Here is a 16,489-nt window from a genome sequence, read left to right on the forward strand (position 1 = left end):
TTCTTGGCCAGCTTTGAGTTTGTTTTGTGCAGAATCTTAGCCAGTTAGACATGCATGTAGTCTTTGCTATTACTGAAGGTTTTCACCGTCTGCAAGTTTGTTTATAATAAAAACGAAAGGGCCTAAAAACTTGTTTATTTTGATTAATTAGCAGATAATTACAGTTAGTTTTGCTATACAGTCTGCTTCTTTTTTAATTTAGAAATATGTTGAGCTGGTATGGGCCCAGGCTCATTCTTTTGCAGGTGCATTGCTATTTTGATAGAATTGGCATAACATTCTTGCTTCAAGTCTCATGTAACTAGGTATGCAATTATTAAGCAATTCATCATAAATTGAATTTGGAAGGATTATTCTTCCTATCGATGTAAAATCAGTGACATATAATCCAATGGTCAATACAAGAAATATCTTAGGTAAGCCAAAATTTTGTGGCGACCCTATGTGTTGGAACATAACACATTAATGAATACAATAATCCACTACTAGAATTTAATCACAAACCGACTCGAATCAGTGTCAAAACTAAAAGATGGTCACCACATGCTCATTTCGAAATAGAGAGGCTTCATTGTGGTCTTTGCGTGATTATATTTTTGGTTCTGTTGTTAAGATTCTGTGAATTAACGAACAAAGTAGTAATTGCTTACAGCCTGCTTTGTCACTAATTTGAAGAATTATGTTGCTGGATTCTGATGATTAACTAAATGAATGGTATTTTCTTTAATGTGCATATTGGAAAAAAGTACTCCTGTCTAGATAAGTTGTTTTAATCTAGTTGGTCCACTGATGGTGTTATCATGGCTATCACTGGCTCACAACCACTGCCCTGGAAATTATTAGCATAAAGTCATGGACTATGGCTATTGGCTACAGAAAGGCATCTTGGAATATAATCAGGCAAGGCTAACATAAGTACATAACTATAAATATTAACATACTATTAGGGTAAAAGCGGGGGGTGGGGGGAGGGGGGGGGGGGGGATTTTTGTTGTATATTTCATTAAAGCATGCTTTAGTAAGACTACAAAATGAGTTCTAAAAAAACTGTCAAACTAACTTCTAAAAAAACCATAATCCACAACATATAGTGTTATAGTGTTACTACCTTGACCTGTGACATCAAACTTACGATCTAAATCTACAGTCCAGTATTTTGGTTGAGTTTTAGTTCTGGGCCAATTGAACTTTTAATTGGGCCAAAACATAAGAGAGAATGTTTTCTTCATATAGTTAGATTTTTATTTTTTTCAACAGCGAACTTCATTAAAAAGCTAGCAAGATGCTAGAAATCGAATAACGAAACAACCTTATATGGTAAAATTACACCAATCATTCCAAGCCAAGTTTTTAAATGAAGAACACTTTTTAATTAAAAGAAAACCTAAAGATTTTAAGCTCTCTGCTGTTTTAGAAATAATAGCCGACTTGTTTTGGAAGATGACTTCGTTGCGGGTCTTCCATATGCTCCAACATGTCGTGAGAATGATCCCCAATAACACCTTGTTTTCCTTGTTCCTCAAATTGCTAAACTCAAATAGTAAGCAAATATCAGATTGAGAAAGCGAAAATCAGAGGACTATTGCATCAATTGCTAACAAATTGCCAAACTAAAATAGCAAAATAACACGAGGTGAAAAGATGCTAGCTAGTCTCCTTGTATTCTTCACAAAGACAACAGGTCCCGGGCCCACGTCTACATTCCGAATTGAAAGGTCAACTCGAGTTGAGAGCCTATCGATTTCAGCCTTCCCAGCATGTATGTTGACCTTGATTGGGACCCAATTATTCCATTTCATAATAAATGGGACAAATGAGTTAGAGGAATCGAGTTAGAGGAATTGAAAAGAAATTGTTTTATGGCAGCAACTGTAAAGGATCCCGCTATATCATTTTGACAAACCCAAGTGTTCGGAGCAAGCTTTGGTAAGCAAGTCAAAAGTTCATTCGACTCATTTTGTATCAAACCTATAACGTTTCCACCTCCATTTCCAAACTATATTTCCTTCAACCATCTCGAAACAAGGGTGCACCAAACACGTTTTTCGGGTTAAACAAGTCATGTTAGGATTATGAATTTATGAATGAACATTTGGATCGGACAGACCCGAACCAAGATATACAACTCCACAATTCACATATTTAAGAACCAAAGACTGACTCAATTCGGTTGTCGACCAACAGTTAACTATTCTACAATCCCATTGACCTGATCACCATAACTAGTAGAAGAAGATCAAAGTAGCTTAACGGTATTTTCTTTACTGCATTGTATGTAATGCATGCATTTCAACTGCTCGATGAAATGCCTCTGTGAGATTGATTATTAATTTATTTTACTTAAAGGCAAAACCAACTATAACAACTAATTTTCATGGTGGCCAATGATTATTTATATATAATTAACAAGTATGCACCTTTGGCTTCTATCTGTGTTTGCATATAGTCAGTCATTGAGTGATTGTGCATAATAATAATATTGTTGTTGATAATATAACCAACAGAGTCACTCGAGGATAGTTGAAGTCAAATGTTGTCCTCGTATTGGGGGGTTATTGAATTCGGTCCGGTCTTTATTAACTCTTGGTCCAGACCCAAACCCGAATTCTTATAGAATACAAAGACTGAAGACCAACTTGTTGTATAAATCATACTGGTCCGGGTCCTCGGGTAGTTTCAGTCCAAATAAATGTGTCAATACATCGTTTCTGGTTATAAAATTAAACATATAATAATTCATTCATACATATGAAAATATTCATGTTATGCAGGCACTAAATATTGGAACCTTCATTCAAACTTGAATGAAAATGGAGTTCTAACAGTATACTTATCAGATTCATCTACCCATGTCATATGCCCTTGCCCATATGGACCTTTCTCCTTATCGTTAGCATCTCGACTGAACGTGACGTCGTATGTTTTCTTTTGGTGCACCTCTGTGAAGCTCATGACACCCTCATCATTATGTACCACAATCTTAATACTTACACCCTTTGACACAGAAACGTCCTTGATGCTGTAACCCAAGTCTGGCAAACCAACATTACTCACACCCTCATCATTATGAACCATAACCTTGATACTTACACCCTTTGGCACAGAAATGTCCCTGATTCTGTACCTTGAGTTGGCCAAACCGACATTAGTCACCGTCCTTGAGTATGTTTTGTTGTCACCTCGTTTTAGAGACACGGCGAAAGAAGGATAATTGAGCTGGGCCTCTAGGATGGTCTTTGAGCAATTAGCTTTCTTTCTAATGATGGTTTCAATTTGTTTGGGCGTATAGCCTAACCCACAAAGATAAGGAATGTAGTCCTCGGGTTGAATATCAAATACAAGGCCTGGCTCATGGGCTTTTGGTGGGTTTACGTGACCCGAGCCGATAGCGAATACGTCAGCAGGAAGACCTCTTTCGTCTACAATGGGCTCTCCTTTTCGGTTTATTTGACTGGCAGTGGTCATTATTGCAGACTTGATAGAAGCAGGAGACCATTCTGGATGTGCGCTTTTAAGCAACGCGCTTATGCCTGCTAGATGAGGACAAGACATTGATGTGCCTGCTACGACGTGAAATGTTGCTTTTGTTCCTGTTTTGTTGTCAACCGATTGATGCCATGCTGCAAGAATGTCCATGCCCGGTCCTGTAACGTCTGGCTTTAGGATACCAGGACTTGCACGGTTAGGCCCTCTTGAAGAGAAATAAGTCATCTGTGGATCTGATTTCAACCTGACCACAGTTCCACTGCAACGAATAGTTGCAACAGGAGAAGAAGTTGAGTTCAAATACTTCTTAATCTCAACCCCTTCTTTGTAACCAACATTTGATGCAAGTATAACATGAGCTTCTGCCATTATACTCTGACCATGAACATTGCCATTAGCCATAATCATGGCAACTCCCCCTGCATCCTTAACTATTGTTCCATTGGAAGTAGTATTAAAATCTTTCCCATGATCACATAACACTACCTTCCCCTTGACGTCAATGTGGTCCAACGATGCTTTTTTGCACCATGCTCCGTAAACAAGAGGCCGAAGCTTCTGGTCGCAATCCTTTGGTTGGTACAAGGATTCACCGTGAAATTTCTTCTTGTTTCCAAGAACAACTGTTGTCCTGAACCTTCTATCAATTGTACTGGCCCCAACTGTAAGGATCCATGGCGCCTCATTTGATAGTGATGCACTATTCGGGCCACCATTACCTGCTGAACAACTCACGAAGATCCCTTTCTGCATGGCACTGAAGGCGCCAATTGCTATACTATCATTATGAAAATCATGAAAGGAATTGAAATTCAGGCCAAGCGAAAGAGACATCACATTAACACCGTCTTCAATAGCGGCATCCATGCCCGCCAAGATGACATCGCCCGTACAAGACTTGTACGTACATACTTTATACATGGCTATGTGCGCTAATGGTGCCATCCCATTGGCAGTGCCATTCCCCAATCCGAAAACGTTTGCGTTGTCTACAAAATTCCCTGCAGCGGTACTTGAAGTGTGTGTCCCGTGGCCGTCTTCATCTATCGGCAAAGTTTCCCTCATAAAGTTTCTTATGCCGATAAGCTTGTTATTACACCCCGCCACTTCACATTTACCCTTCCATGTTGATGGTGGAGGGGGGACCCCATGGTCATCAAAAGAAGGATGCCCGGGAGTTATTCCAGTGTCGAAAAGGCCAATTATGATTCCCTTTCCCTGGTTTGAGTCTCTCCATAAACCTGAGTTTTGGCGCAAGCCCAGAATGTAAGGTGTACGAGTTGTGTGTAACTGATACACACTTTGAGGCCTTACGGATAAAACTCCACTCAAACGCTCCATCATCTCTGCTTGATCTTCTGTCATTTTAGCAGCAAATCCTGTAATCACGTGACGGTATGTGTAAACCATCTCTGGTTTCTCGTTTGATCGCGTAGCTACTTTTGATAAAAACGTGTTATACCATTCTTCATTGTTGAGCACCTGGCCTTCGGGCAAACTTAAGTGAACAATGTAGGTTTTGAGGTCAGTGGCTTTGGTGGGAAGTACATTGAAAAAGGTGGTGCAAGTGAGAAGTAACACAAAACCAACTGTTGGCAACATTGTGTATCTCTCGTTGCTTATGATTTTGTTGATATATATGTCAAGGGCTATTCCTAATAGGTATTTATATAATACTGAGGCGAGGGGGAGTTTAGCTTGTAATCACCTTCGAGTGAATATGACATTATTCTTGAGGAATAATCTTCTAACATGATATGCCCACTCAATCATTTATTATTAGGAAACTGGTTTTTATATTGCTTTGTTCTCCTTAGTTCTTCATTTCTACAAGTTTCCCTAGTCTAAAAGAAGGTTTAAATCCAATGAAAGTTGGCTGGTTTCCATAGTACTATATCTTGCTTTTAAGACAATATTAACTTATTACAAACACATTTCTTTTGGTTTTTAGGAATATCCTTACTTCCTTAGTTAATTAGCAAGTTGTCGTCATTCTCTTTTTGGTGTCCTCTAAGCTATCGCTTTCTTTTCCAGCTTTGAGTTTGTTTTGTGCAGAATCTTAGCCAGTTAGACATGCGTGTAGTCTTTGCTATTACTGAAGGGTTACGCCGTCTTCAAGTTTGTTTATAATAGAACCAAAGGGTCTAAAAACTTGTTAATTTTGGTTAATTAGGAGATAATCATAATTAGTTTTGCTATACAATCTACTATTTTTTAATGTAGAAATTTGTTGAGCTGGTAAGGGCCCTAGACTCATTCTTTTTCAGGTGCATTGCTATTTATAAAACTGGCATAACTTTCTTGCTTCAAGTCTTGGATAACTAGGTATGCAATTTTTAAGAAAGTTATCATTAACTGATTTGGAAGGATTATATTTTCTACCTATCAAGGTAAAAATCAGTGACATATAATCAACTGGTCAATACAAGAAATATCTTCGTGAGCCAAAATTTTGTGACGAATGACGACCCCTATGTGTTGGTACATTATACATTAGTGAATAAAATAAATCCGCCACTAGATTTTAATCACAAACTGACTCGAATCAGTGACAAACTAAAAGGTGACCACCATGTGCTCGTTGTGGTCATCGTGTGTGATTATATTTCTTGGTCCTGATGTAAAGATTCTGTGAGTTAACGAACAAAGTAATCATTGGTTATGTTATATGTTGAGATATGAATTACAATGTAATGCTATTCTAATATGGTTACTCAGTGATAAAAGTCAATGGTAATAGTCAACAGCGGTCAAGTGTAGCTGTTCTCAAGTTTGTTCCATTAGTGACACGTTGTTACAATTCTCTAATCTTTTGTACTCTTGTTTTGTAATCGTTTGAAGGATTCGAGTAATCGTTTGCATTAATAGTTGATTTTGTTCTTTTTTTATTTAACCGTTCGTTCTATTTTGATTCAATTCCGTGATTTACAATAACAGCTTACGGCCTGCTTTGTCACTAGTTAGAAGAAATATGTTGCTGGATTTTGATGATTAATTAATTGAATGGTAATCTTTTAGATGCGTATATTGGAAAAAATGGACTTCTGTCATTGTTTTAGAGGGATTCGGTAGTCTAGCCGGTCCGAACTGTCAAGAAGAACTGGTTCACATGTTAAGGAAAGTAAAATTGGGATAAAAAGAGCCAATGCTTTCACATGTTAAGGAAAGTAAAATTGGGATAAAAAGAGCCAATGCTGGTAAAAAGAATCGAACGCAAGACCTACTTGTCTATTCGTTATAATCTTTTTCTTACTTATATCACCTAAACATCTAGAGTTTTAATACGAATAATTATTTATATGTAAACTAATCACAATAGTGTAAGAAATACTTAATTTAGCGATATAGGACTTTTAATATGTTTATAATATAATAAGTTAATAACTTCATTATAGTCTTTTTTTAATTATATTTCCTAAACATATGGAATGTATTATATTTTATATTATTATATATTATGTAATTTCCTGCTGTGCGCGCATATAATGTATATATGTGTGAGCCCTCGGTTGGGCAAAAGTGAAATTGCACTAATTTTGACGTTATTTTACTAATCTCGTGAAAATAATGTTAAAAGTGGCGGAAGGTTAGTCAGACATCATGTGCTGGCGTTGATAGTCGAAAGACAAGGGTAGATGCACCAATTGGCCGGTGTCCCGATGCTTGAGTGTACGTGCCATATGTCCAAGGCTTGATGCAAAACTATTATCGAGTCGGGGGTCTCACTGGAAGCAGCCTCTCTATCCCTATGGGGTAGAGGTAAGACTGTCTACATCTTACCATCCTCAGACCCTAGCATAGCTTTGCTATTGGTGGGATATACTGAGTACGATGATGATGATGATGATATATTATGTAATTTCTACATAAATTATAGTGTTATCCGGTTCTTAAATCCGAGCCAACCCCAGTTCAACCGGTCCGACCAATGAATCAGTAACTCAGATCCGGTTATGAAAACAATACTAAGAGATTGAGATATCATTTTGGTGAACCAAACGCACTTAATGCTTAGAGGTAGCCTCTTAATGATTAAAACTTAGAGGTAACCTTTTAATGATCATTGATCAATCAAAACGTCTGAATACTGTGTTATCTAATTAGTATAGTTAAGAACTTTGGTACCATAATGTAGTGTTAGTCTGTTTTAGTATATTTCATAATAGTTTCATGAGTTGACATTAGATAAGCATTTGACTTGATGGTGGTTGTGTTTACTTTGAAATATGTGGCCCGTTTGTTACCTTTTTGTTCGAGCCCCTGCTATTGCAGATATTAGGCTGTTTTTTGAATTTTTTATGGCGCGCGTTTTTAATTTTGGTGCAGTTTCCATGAAGCCACACATATGAGTTAGGGCCTTACATAAGGCTATGTGTAGTGAGGGGCTACAAAATCGAGCGATTTGCTTCATTGGCGCTCAGTAAGCAAAGGATCAGGGGCGGACCTACGTCTTGAGCGCAGGGTCGGCCGTACCCTGTGATAAAGAAAATATTAGTGTTATATATACGAAAAAATCCTGGCCGACCCCTGTAAAATTTTGACACCGACCCCTGTGAAATACTGAGAAAAGAAGGACAAAAGATAGAAAGGAGAAGAAAATATTGCCGGAAAGATTTCCGGAGATGTGGAGTTGCAGCGGCAGCTCAGAAGTTGATTTTGGGAAGAAGGAAGAAATTGATATTAAGACCATCTCCAACAGTTTTTGGTTCAAACCAGCCACATCACTGCCACATCAGCTTTCTTAAAAACCACATTTTTTACTCCAACAATACACTTTCTCAAACCATCTTTACATTTTCACATCATCATTTAATTTTACATTTATTTTAATTAAGAATTTCACATACTATAAAATATTTAATTATTATAATTCTTTTTGCTAAGACTTCTTGTAACATTTTTTTTCTATGACTCTTTGTAATTTTTAGGACTTCTTGTAACGTTTTTTTTCTAGAACTTCTTGTCATGTTTTTTATTCGAATTAAGCGTTGTAAAATAAATAATAAAATCGTTAAAAAAACTAGTTGTTTTAAAAAACTATCCGTTAGATAATTTAATCGTTAAACTAGCCGTTACGTAAAAAAATACACAAAACAAAAACTACATCATTTTTGAAATATAATGTATGTATGTATGTATAATATTTTAATATATTTTTTAAATATAAATATAAATATGAGTGTATATATATGTGTGGGGTGAAAGATATGATGATTGAGGCTCACAATTGGTGGTTTTTGATGGTTTAAAATATCAAACCTCAAACCTTATTTTTTAGTTTGAACCAACCACTCCAATGGTTTAGGTGGTTTTTGAGTTGGTTTGAATCAACATAAACCAACCATTGGAGATGGTCTAATTAATATTATATAGATCATAGTTGTATATTGTGTCTCTACTTCCTTTTCCTTTTGTCTTTTCTAATTTAATATTTCTTTTTTTCGATAATAGGGCATAGATTATTTAAAACAATTGCTTTTAGTCTTGAGTTAAGTATACGTTTTTTAGCTTTTCTTTTATTGAATTAGCTGATTTTTATTCACATTATTTTTAATTTTTTGTTATCTTATTATTTTATATATTTTACTCTACATAAAAGTATTATATATATACACACATATATAAATATATAGAGTTTTTGCTTTCTAGATGTGTTTATATAAAAAACATATAGAATTTATTCATATTTTTATCGCATACATAAATCAGTGTGTTTCAATGCCCGTCTCGTGATTGACGTAATTTTTTTTATATTTATAACCTTATTTTGTTGTATCTTTCTTTTTATGTGATCCGACCCGACCTGATACCAAATATATATATATATATTCAACGATAGACAACCAAAAATCCTGGATCCGCCACTGCAAAGGATAGGTTTTGTTTTTGGGATGTAATGGTGTTGTAGCCCTATATATATATATATATATATATATATATATATATATATATATATATATATCACTCACAATCATATATAATATTAATTTATATGTACGAAACAAGCAGGCGAAGACATAAGTTAAGGTCATGAATTGGGTCGAAGACAATTTATGTTTATCAATTTGGGGAAGGAAATTGTTTTAGTTTTGGTATCGTAACGGACGTGACAAAAACCAGCCGAATTCGCATAGACTCACCTCATTTTCTTTTAGTTCCAATAGCGTACCGAAAACTTATCAAGCCGATTTTTTTTAGTTCCGGTAGCGTAACGAACATGACGAAAGCCGGCTGAAATCGCGTAGACTCACGTCATTTAGTTTTAATTCCGGTATCGTAATGAACGTAACGATAACCGAAGAAAAACAAATTTGTTTTTTTTGTTTGGTTATTTTTTTTTGTTTTTTTTTGTTTTAGTTATGGTACATTAACAATGTGAAGGTGATCAACCGAATTTGCGTAGAGCTACCGCATTAACGCCCGGATTGACAACGCTTTGGTTTTACCAACGATCGAGTTTTATCGACCGACGCCACCCATCGGTCCGCCTCAATTTTTGTTTATTTTTTGTTTTAGTTCCGATACCATAACACACGTAACTGAAACCGAATCTGCGTTGACTTAGCGCCTCAATGCATGAGGCCTACAACGCTTGGGTTTTACCAACCTGCCCCAACGCAATCCGTCGGATGAAAGTACTAGGTAATATTAAAATGTAATAAAATAAAATTTAGGATATCTGCTTTAGCTTTCTGAAATGCAAGTATTTACTTCATATGGATTTTGAATTGCAAAGCAGAGTTTACAATTAATCTTGAATGATCGAATATAACGATGAGTATTATTTAGTTTTGTGATTTTTGGAATGCACTGAATTGAATTAGACATTTCTACATTGTATTTAATGGGTGCATAGCAGCTGCTGGATGAAATGCCTGTGTGAGATTGATTATAAATTTATTTTACTTCAAAAATCCATCAATCAAAGGCAAAACCAACTAGAACAACTAATTTCCATGGTGGTCAATGATTCTATATAATCAACAAGTATGCAGTAATGCCGTAATGGTGGTGTTTTGGGGTAAACCGCAGTGGCGCCTTTTCATCACAAGGCTTAGGATCATGACCATCCAATCAGTTTTCAGAAGTACATGTTTTGGTTACCTTGTTTATATTTTAATTACTTGTTCGTTCTCCTTTACCAGTTGAGTACTTCACTACTTCAGTATGATTTCTGCTCGCCCCTCGAAATCGGGGGTGATTTCTGGTTCTGATTTTGAATTTTCAGCAGTTCTCCTATTTAACTTTGAAACTTTTATAACAATAAACATATAAATTATTCGAAACATATGAAAATGATGACTTTTCTTCCCTTCGTATTACTTATTTATATATAAAAGCATATGTAGACGTTCGTGGTATACAAGATGCAGACACTAGGATCTTCATTCATACTTGAATGAAAATGGAGTTCTAACGCTATACTTACCACTTTCATCTACCCACGTCATATGCCCTTGCCCGTACGAACCTCTCTCCTTATCATTAACATCTCGACTAAAAGTCACCTCGTATGTTCTCTTTTGGTGCAACTCTGTGAAGCTCATGACGTCCTCTACTTTTTGAACCACGAACTTAATACTTACACCCTTTGGCACAGAAATGTCCTTGATGCTGTAACCCGACTCTGGCAAACCAACATTCCTCACACCCTCATCGTTATGAACCACAGCCTTAATACTTACACCCTCTGGCACAGAAATGTCACTGATGCTGTAACCCGACTCTGGCAAACCAACATTCCTCACACCCTCATCGTTATGAACCACAGCCTTAATACTTACACCCTCTGGCACAGAAATGTCACTGATGCTGTAACGCGAGTATGGCAAACCAACATTAGTCACTGTCCTTGAGTATGTTTTGTGATCACCTCTTTTCAGAGACACCGCGAAAGATGGATAATTTAGTTGGGCCTCAGGTATAGTTTTTGAGCAACTAAATTTCTTTTTAACAATGATTTCAATTCGATTGGGTGTATAGCCTAATCCACAAAGATAAGGAATGTAGTCATCAGGTTGGATGTCAAAAACAAGCCCTGGCTCATGGGCTTTTGACGGGTTTACATGACCCGATCCAGTGGCGAATACATCAGCAGGAAGACCTCTTTCGTCTACAATGGGCTCTCCTTTTCGGTTTACTTGACTGGCAGTGGTCATTATTGCAGACTTGATGGCTGCAGGAGACCATTCTGGATGCGCGCTTTTCAACAACGCGCTTATGCCTGCAAGATGAGGACAAGACATTGAAGTGCCTGCTATGACGTTAAATGTTGCTTTGGTTCTTGTTTGGTTGTCAACTGAAAGATGCCATGCTGCAAGAATGTCTACACCGGGTCCAATGATGTCTGGCTTGAGGATTCCAGGGCTTTCACAGTTAGGCCCTCTTGAAGAGAAATAAGCCATCTCTGGATCTGATTTCAACCCGACCACGGTTCCACCGTAACGGATAGTTGCAACAGGAAAAGAAGTTGAGTTCAAATACTTTTTAATCTCAACCCCTTCCTTGTAACCGACATACGATGCCGGCAGAACATGAGCTTCTGCTATTATACTCTCACCAGAAACAATGTCATTAGCAGCCCCACCTGCCTTCTTAACTACCACTCCCTTGTCAACATTATCAGTCCTATTCACATAATCACACAACACTACTTTCCCCTTGATATCAATGTGGTCCAGTGATGTTTTATTGCACCATGCTCCATAAACAAGAGCCCAAAGCTTTTGGTCGGAACCCTTTGGTTGGTACAAGGATTCACCATGAAATTTCCTCTTGTTTCCCAGAACAGCTGTTGTCTTGAACCTTCTATCAATTGTACTAGCGCCGACCGTAAGGATCCATGGGGCCTCATTTTTTATTGTTGCACTGTCCGGCCCCAAATTACCTGCTGAACAACTCACGAAGATCCCTTTCTGCATAGCACTAAAGGCGGCGATTGCTACAGTATTGTTATCAAACGATGAGGAAACCAGACCAAAAGAAAGAGACATCACATTAACACCGTCTTCAATAGCTGCATCCATGCCTGCCAAGATGTTATCATTCGTAAGAGAGTCGTTCGTACCTACTTTATACATGGCCACGTGTGCTAGTGGTGCCATCCCTCTGGCAGTACCATTTCCCAATCCGAATACGTTTGCATTGTCTACGAAATTCCCTGCAGCGGTACTTGAAGTGTGTGTCCCGTGGCCATCATTATCTACTGGAGAACTTCCCTTAACAAAGTTTCTCATTCCGATGAGTTTGTTATTACAGCCTGCCACTTCACATTTACCCTTCCATGTTGATGGTGGAGGGGGGACGCCATCGTTGTTAAAAGACGGATGTCCGGGAGTAATTCCAGTGTCTATAACACCAATTATGATTCCCTTGCCATGGTTTGAATCTTTCCACAACCTTGAGTTTTGGCGCAAGCCCAGAAAGTTAGGTGTACGAGTTGTGTGTAACTGATACATACCTTGAGGCCTGACAGATAAAACTCCACTCAAACGCTCCATCATCTCTGCTTGATCTGCTGTCATTTTAGCAGCAAATCCTGTAATCACGTGATGGTATGTGTGAACCATCTCTGGTTTCTCGTTTGATCGTGCAGCTACTTTTGACAGAAACGAGTTATACCATTCTTCATTGTTGAGCACCTGGCCTTTGGGTGAACTTAAGTGAACAATGTAGGTTTTGAGGTCAGTGGCTTTGGTGGGAAGTGCATTGAAAAAGGCCATGCAAGTGACAAGTAACAGAAAACCAATTGTTGGCGACATTTTGTGTGTATGTGTGTCCAAGGGCTATTCCTAATGTGTATTAATATATCATTACAGTGAGAGGAAGTTTAGTTTGTACTTACCATCAACTGAATACGACTAACGAACAACATCACTAATTTTATAGTTTACTTTCAAACACATAATAGAGGTATATGATGCTCTCACTCAGTTGTCTATAATTAGGAAAGTAGTAGTCATATTGCCTTCTGTTCTTCATTTCAAGACGTATGTTTCCCTTAGTCTAAAAGAAGATTTAAACCCACTGAAAGTGACTTACTTTTCATAGTGCTATATCTTGCCTTTAAGACAAGGAAGATTAATTTATGAAAAGCTTTAACACTCATAACTAACATTTATAATAAAAAATACTCATGTAATTAGAACCCTTCACATAATTTACATGTTTCATAAATATTCTCGAAAATCGGATGTTTCAATACACCATTAGGGTACATGCCAGCATAAAGTTAATCGACAAACCAAGGCTGTAGTAGGCACTTCCAGGATGACGGCTACACAAACTCTTTGGCCACAGCAAGGAGTCGCTGCTAATCTGGTTGGTCCACTGGTGGTGTTATTATTGCTAATCTAATGGCATCATGTTGCAGGTGGCATGAACTATGGTTACAGGAAAGCCATCTTGAAATAGGAAGAATCTTGATTCTTGACAATGAGTACAAATTAAAAACCAATCATATGATGACAAATGTGTAATAAACAACATATAATCAGGCAAGGCAAACATAATTATAAACATTAACATATTATTAAGGTAAAAGGGTGGTTACTATTATTGTTGTATATATAATCAAAGCATGCTCTAGTAAGACTAGAAAACAAGTTCTAAAAAACCTAACTAATTTTCAACTGTTTCATAATAACCTTAAATAAGCCCTGAAAGTAACATTGACACCCATTCTTTTCTTTCTTCATTTGAAAGACTATAAAAAAGATCAAGTTTAGCAGAATCACCAACAATAACGGACGCAGCTCGAAGCCGTGCTTGTAGACTAAGACTCGGTATCTTTTTCAACTCTCCATTCAATTTTGTTCTTTTATCAGCCGCCGCCTTATCCGCCGCCACATCTACACCCACTATTCTTACCAAAACCGAAAACTGTTCCTCTTGCTTTTTAATCAACGCCTCAATTATCTTTACTAATCCTTCCGTCCGTGAAGACCAATTACTACCTTGACCCTTCTTGTTAACAACATGTGCAGCATCATCAATCGACACATCATCATCTGAATCATCACCAGCCGCCATGTCATTCGCTTTAAGTCCATCGTCTTCTTCATGGTCAAACTCATGATTCTCATTTTCCGACACTTTAAATTGCTCATATTTTGACGTATGACCAACATAATCACTAGTTTCATACGTTTCTACTACTCGATTAGCATCTGATGCATCTCCAACAATCTTGTGATTGCCTCTGTGTTTTCCAAATATCAAACGCAAGTCATCATAATGAGGAAACGGTTTATTTCTCAACCCCTTTGCATCTGGATGACCCTGCAACACCATAATGTATACATATAAACATAATAAGAGTTTCGTAAACGATTTTCAAGTATGTTTAATACGGTTAATTACCTTTATCCAATCATCCCATACGTCATCATCAGAGCAGACCACGGTGCAGTCTGCGCTTCTCCATTATATACCAAATGCATCTTTCATATTGGTTATTGCATCACAGTGTTTCTTTAAGGTTTTAAGCCTCGACTCGATATGAGGAGTGGCCTTGAGATTACACCCGGGAAGCCTGGATTTGAGTTCTTTCTCAAGAACAGTTGTGTATCCGCTTCTGAAGATGTTATTGTCTCGTTTCCATCCGGATTGACATATCTCTGTCAGTGCAGAAATCAATGCTTCATCTTCTATTTTTGTCCATTTGTGTTGTTTGGTTGACAGTCTACCCATTCCTACCAAATTGTAAATAATATTATTTATAATGATAATAATAATCACCTGATGTGTTGACAGATATAGGCCTGTAAACAAACAGGATGAACACGAAAATGTAATCAAACAATTTTTTGTGTTCATGCTTGTTCATTAACAAAATGTCCGTGTTCGTGTTTTCGCTCGTTTTAAACCTAAACTAACAGTTCACAAACGTAAATGAACATATCTGAACAAACATAAACGAACGCTGTGCATTCTTACGTATATAACAAACGACTAAGTGAATACACACAAACATATGTGTAAATAACTACTTATGTGTTTCTTATGTATTTATTTAAATTTAAACAAACGAACATAAATGAACGCGTAAAGCCATAAACGACCGTTCGTGAGCATGTGAATTGGTTTATTAAAATAAACGAACATAAACGAAAGAGTTCATGACAGGCTTAGGTGGACAGTGTAACAAGATTATGCAACTAAATCACTAAATTGTTGATAAAGCTGGAAATTGAAAATGAAAAACCTAAAATAAATAAAACTAGAATCAACTAATAATAATAATAATAATGTTAAAGTAGAGAGGTTTAAATGAATATATGCAGGTAGAAAACCTAGATTTCAGCAGTCGGCGGTGATGGTTGGAATTGGAATTGGAATTGGAATTGGAATTGACGATTGAATCGATTAGGGGAAAAGGGGATTCTATTCTATTCTATTCTATTCCATGGCTGCCAATGCCAAACACCGGAATGGAATTGATGCTGCTGTTATTATTATTATATTATTATTATTAACAGCATATAACTCATTTTTTCGGGGCTACGTGTTCAAGGTCAACTCCTTGACAGTCGTGAGACTGTACCCCTTGACATACGGGAACCGGATGAAATCCATAAACCCTCGTTCCCTGTTGGGTTCGGACCCGGAATTAAAGCCCTGATTCGTTGTTTCACCCAGCTGTCCTTCGAACGGGCCCAAGTGGGAATCAAACATATATCTTCATATTGGAAGAACAAGTCTCTTGCCACTAGACCAACTTCTCAGGATGGTGATTTTTTTTATTCTGTTATTTCAGTTTTTACTTTAATTACAATATATATAAATAAGGGATTACTCCATAGAATAGTAACCAACTTTGAAAGTTGTTCCAATCAAGTCATTGATACAAACTTTTGTTCCAATCAGGTCACTGAACTTTCATTTTTGTTCCAATCCTAAATATTTTACCTGGATAGCAGGTAATCTAGGTTTTTAAGTTCTAGGATTGGAACAAAAATGAAAGTTCAGTGACCTGATTGGAACAAAAGTTTGTATCAGTAAC

The 16,489-nt window shown here is 37.1% G+C and overlaps 1 protein-coding gene and 2 pseudogenes across 1 annotated transcript; all 3 read right to left on the reverse strand.

Annotated features, from left to right (window-relative positions):
* Window positions 1–1,006: 1,006 nt before the first annotated feature.
* LOC143590461 (uncharacterized protein At2g29880-like) lies at window positions 1,007–15,177 on the reverse strand. Its single transcript, XM_077070932.1, has 4 exons — window positions 14,952–15,177; window positions 14,848–14,897; window positions 14,119–14,766; window positions 1,007–1,059 (listed from the first exon to the last, which is right to left on the reverse strand). Exons 1-3 carry the CDS (start codon window positions 15,175–15,177, stop codon window positions 14,134–14,136), a joined length of 909 nt encoding a protein of 302 aa, XP_076927047.1. The 3' UTR covers window positions 1,007–1,059; window positions 14,119–14,133.
* Window positions 2,791–5,602, reverse strand: LOC143590466 (subtilisin-like protease pseudogene; annotated as a pseudogene).
* On the reverse strand, window positions 10,839–13,232 carry LOC143590468 (subtilisin-like protease pseudogene; annotated as a pseudogene).
* Window positions 15,178–16,489: the final 1,312 nt, after the last annotated feature.

Source organism: Bidens hawaiensis, unplaced genomic scaffold (assembly GCF_021521415.1).
Source record: "Bidens hawaiensis isolate Kalapana, Puna unplaced genomic scaffold, B.hawaiensis_p1.1 tig00038603_1, whole genome shotgun sequence".
Taxonomy (NCBI): domain Eukaryota; kingdom Viridiplantae; phylum Streptophyta; class Magnoliopsida; order Asterales; family Asteraceae; genus Bidens; species Bidens hawaiensis.

Coding starts and splice junctions, on each gene's coding strand:
- LOC143590461 (XM_077070932.1), bottom strand. CDS start 15,177: ATGGGTAGACTGTCAACCAAACAACACAAATGGACAAAAATAGAAGAT. Junction 14,898..14,951: donor TAAAACCTTAAAGAAACACT/GTGATGCAATAA, acceptor GGAGAAGCGCAG/ACTGCACCGTGGTCTGCTCT. Junction 14,767..14,847: donor TATGGGATGATTGGATAAAG/GTAATTAACCGT, acceptor ATGGTGTTGCAG/GGTCATCCAGATGCAAAGGG.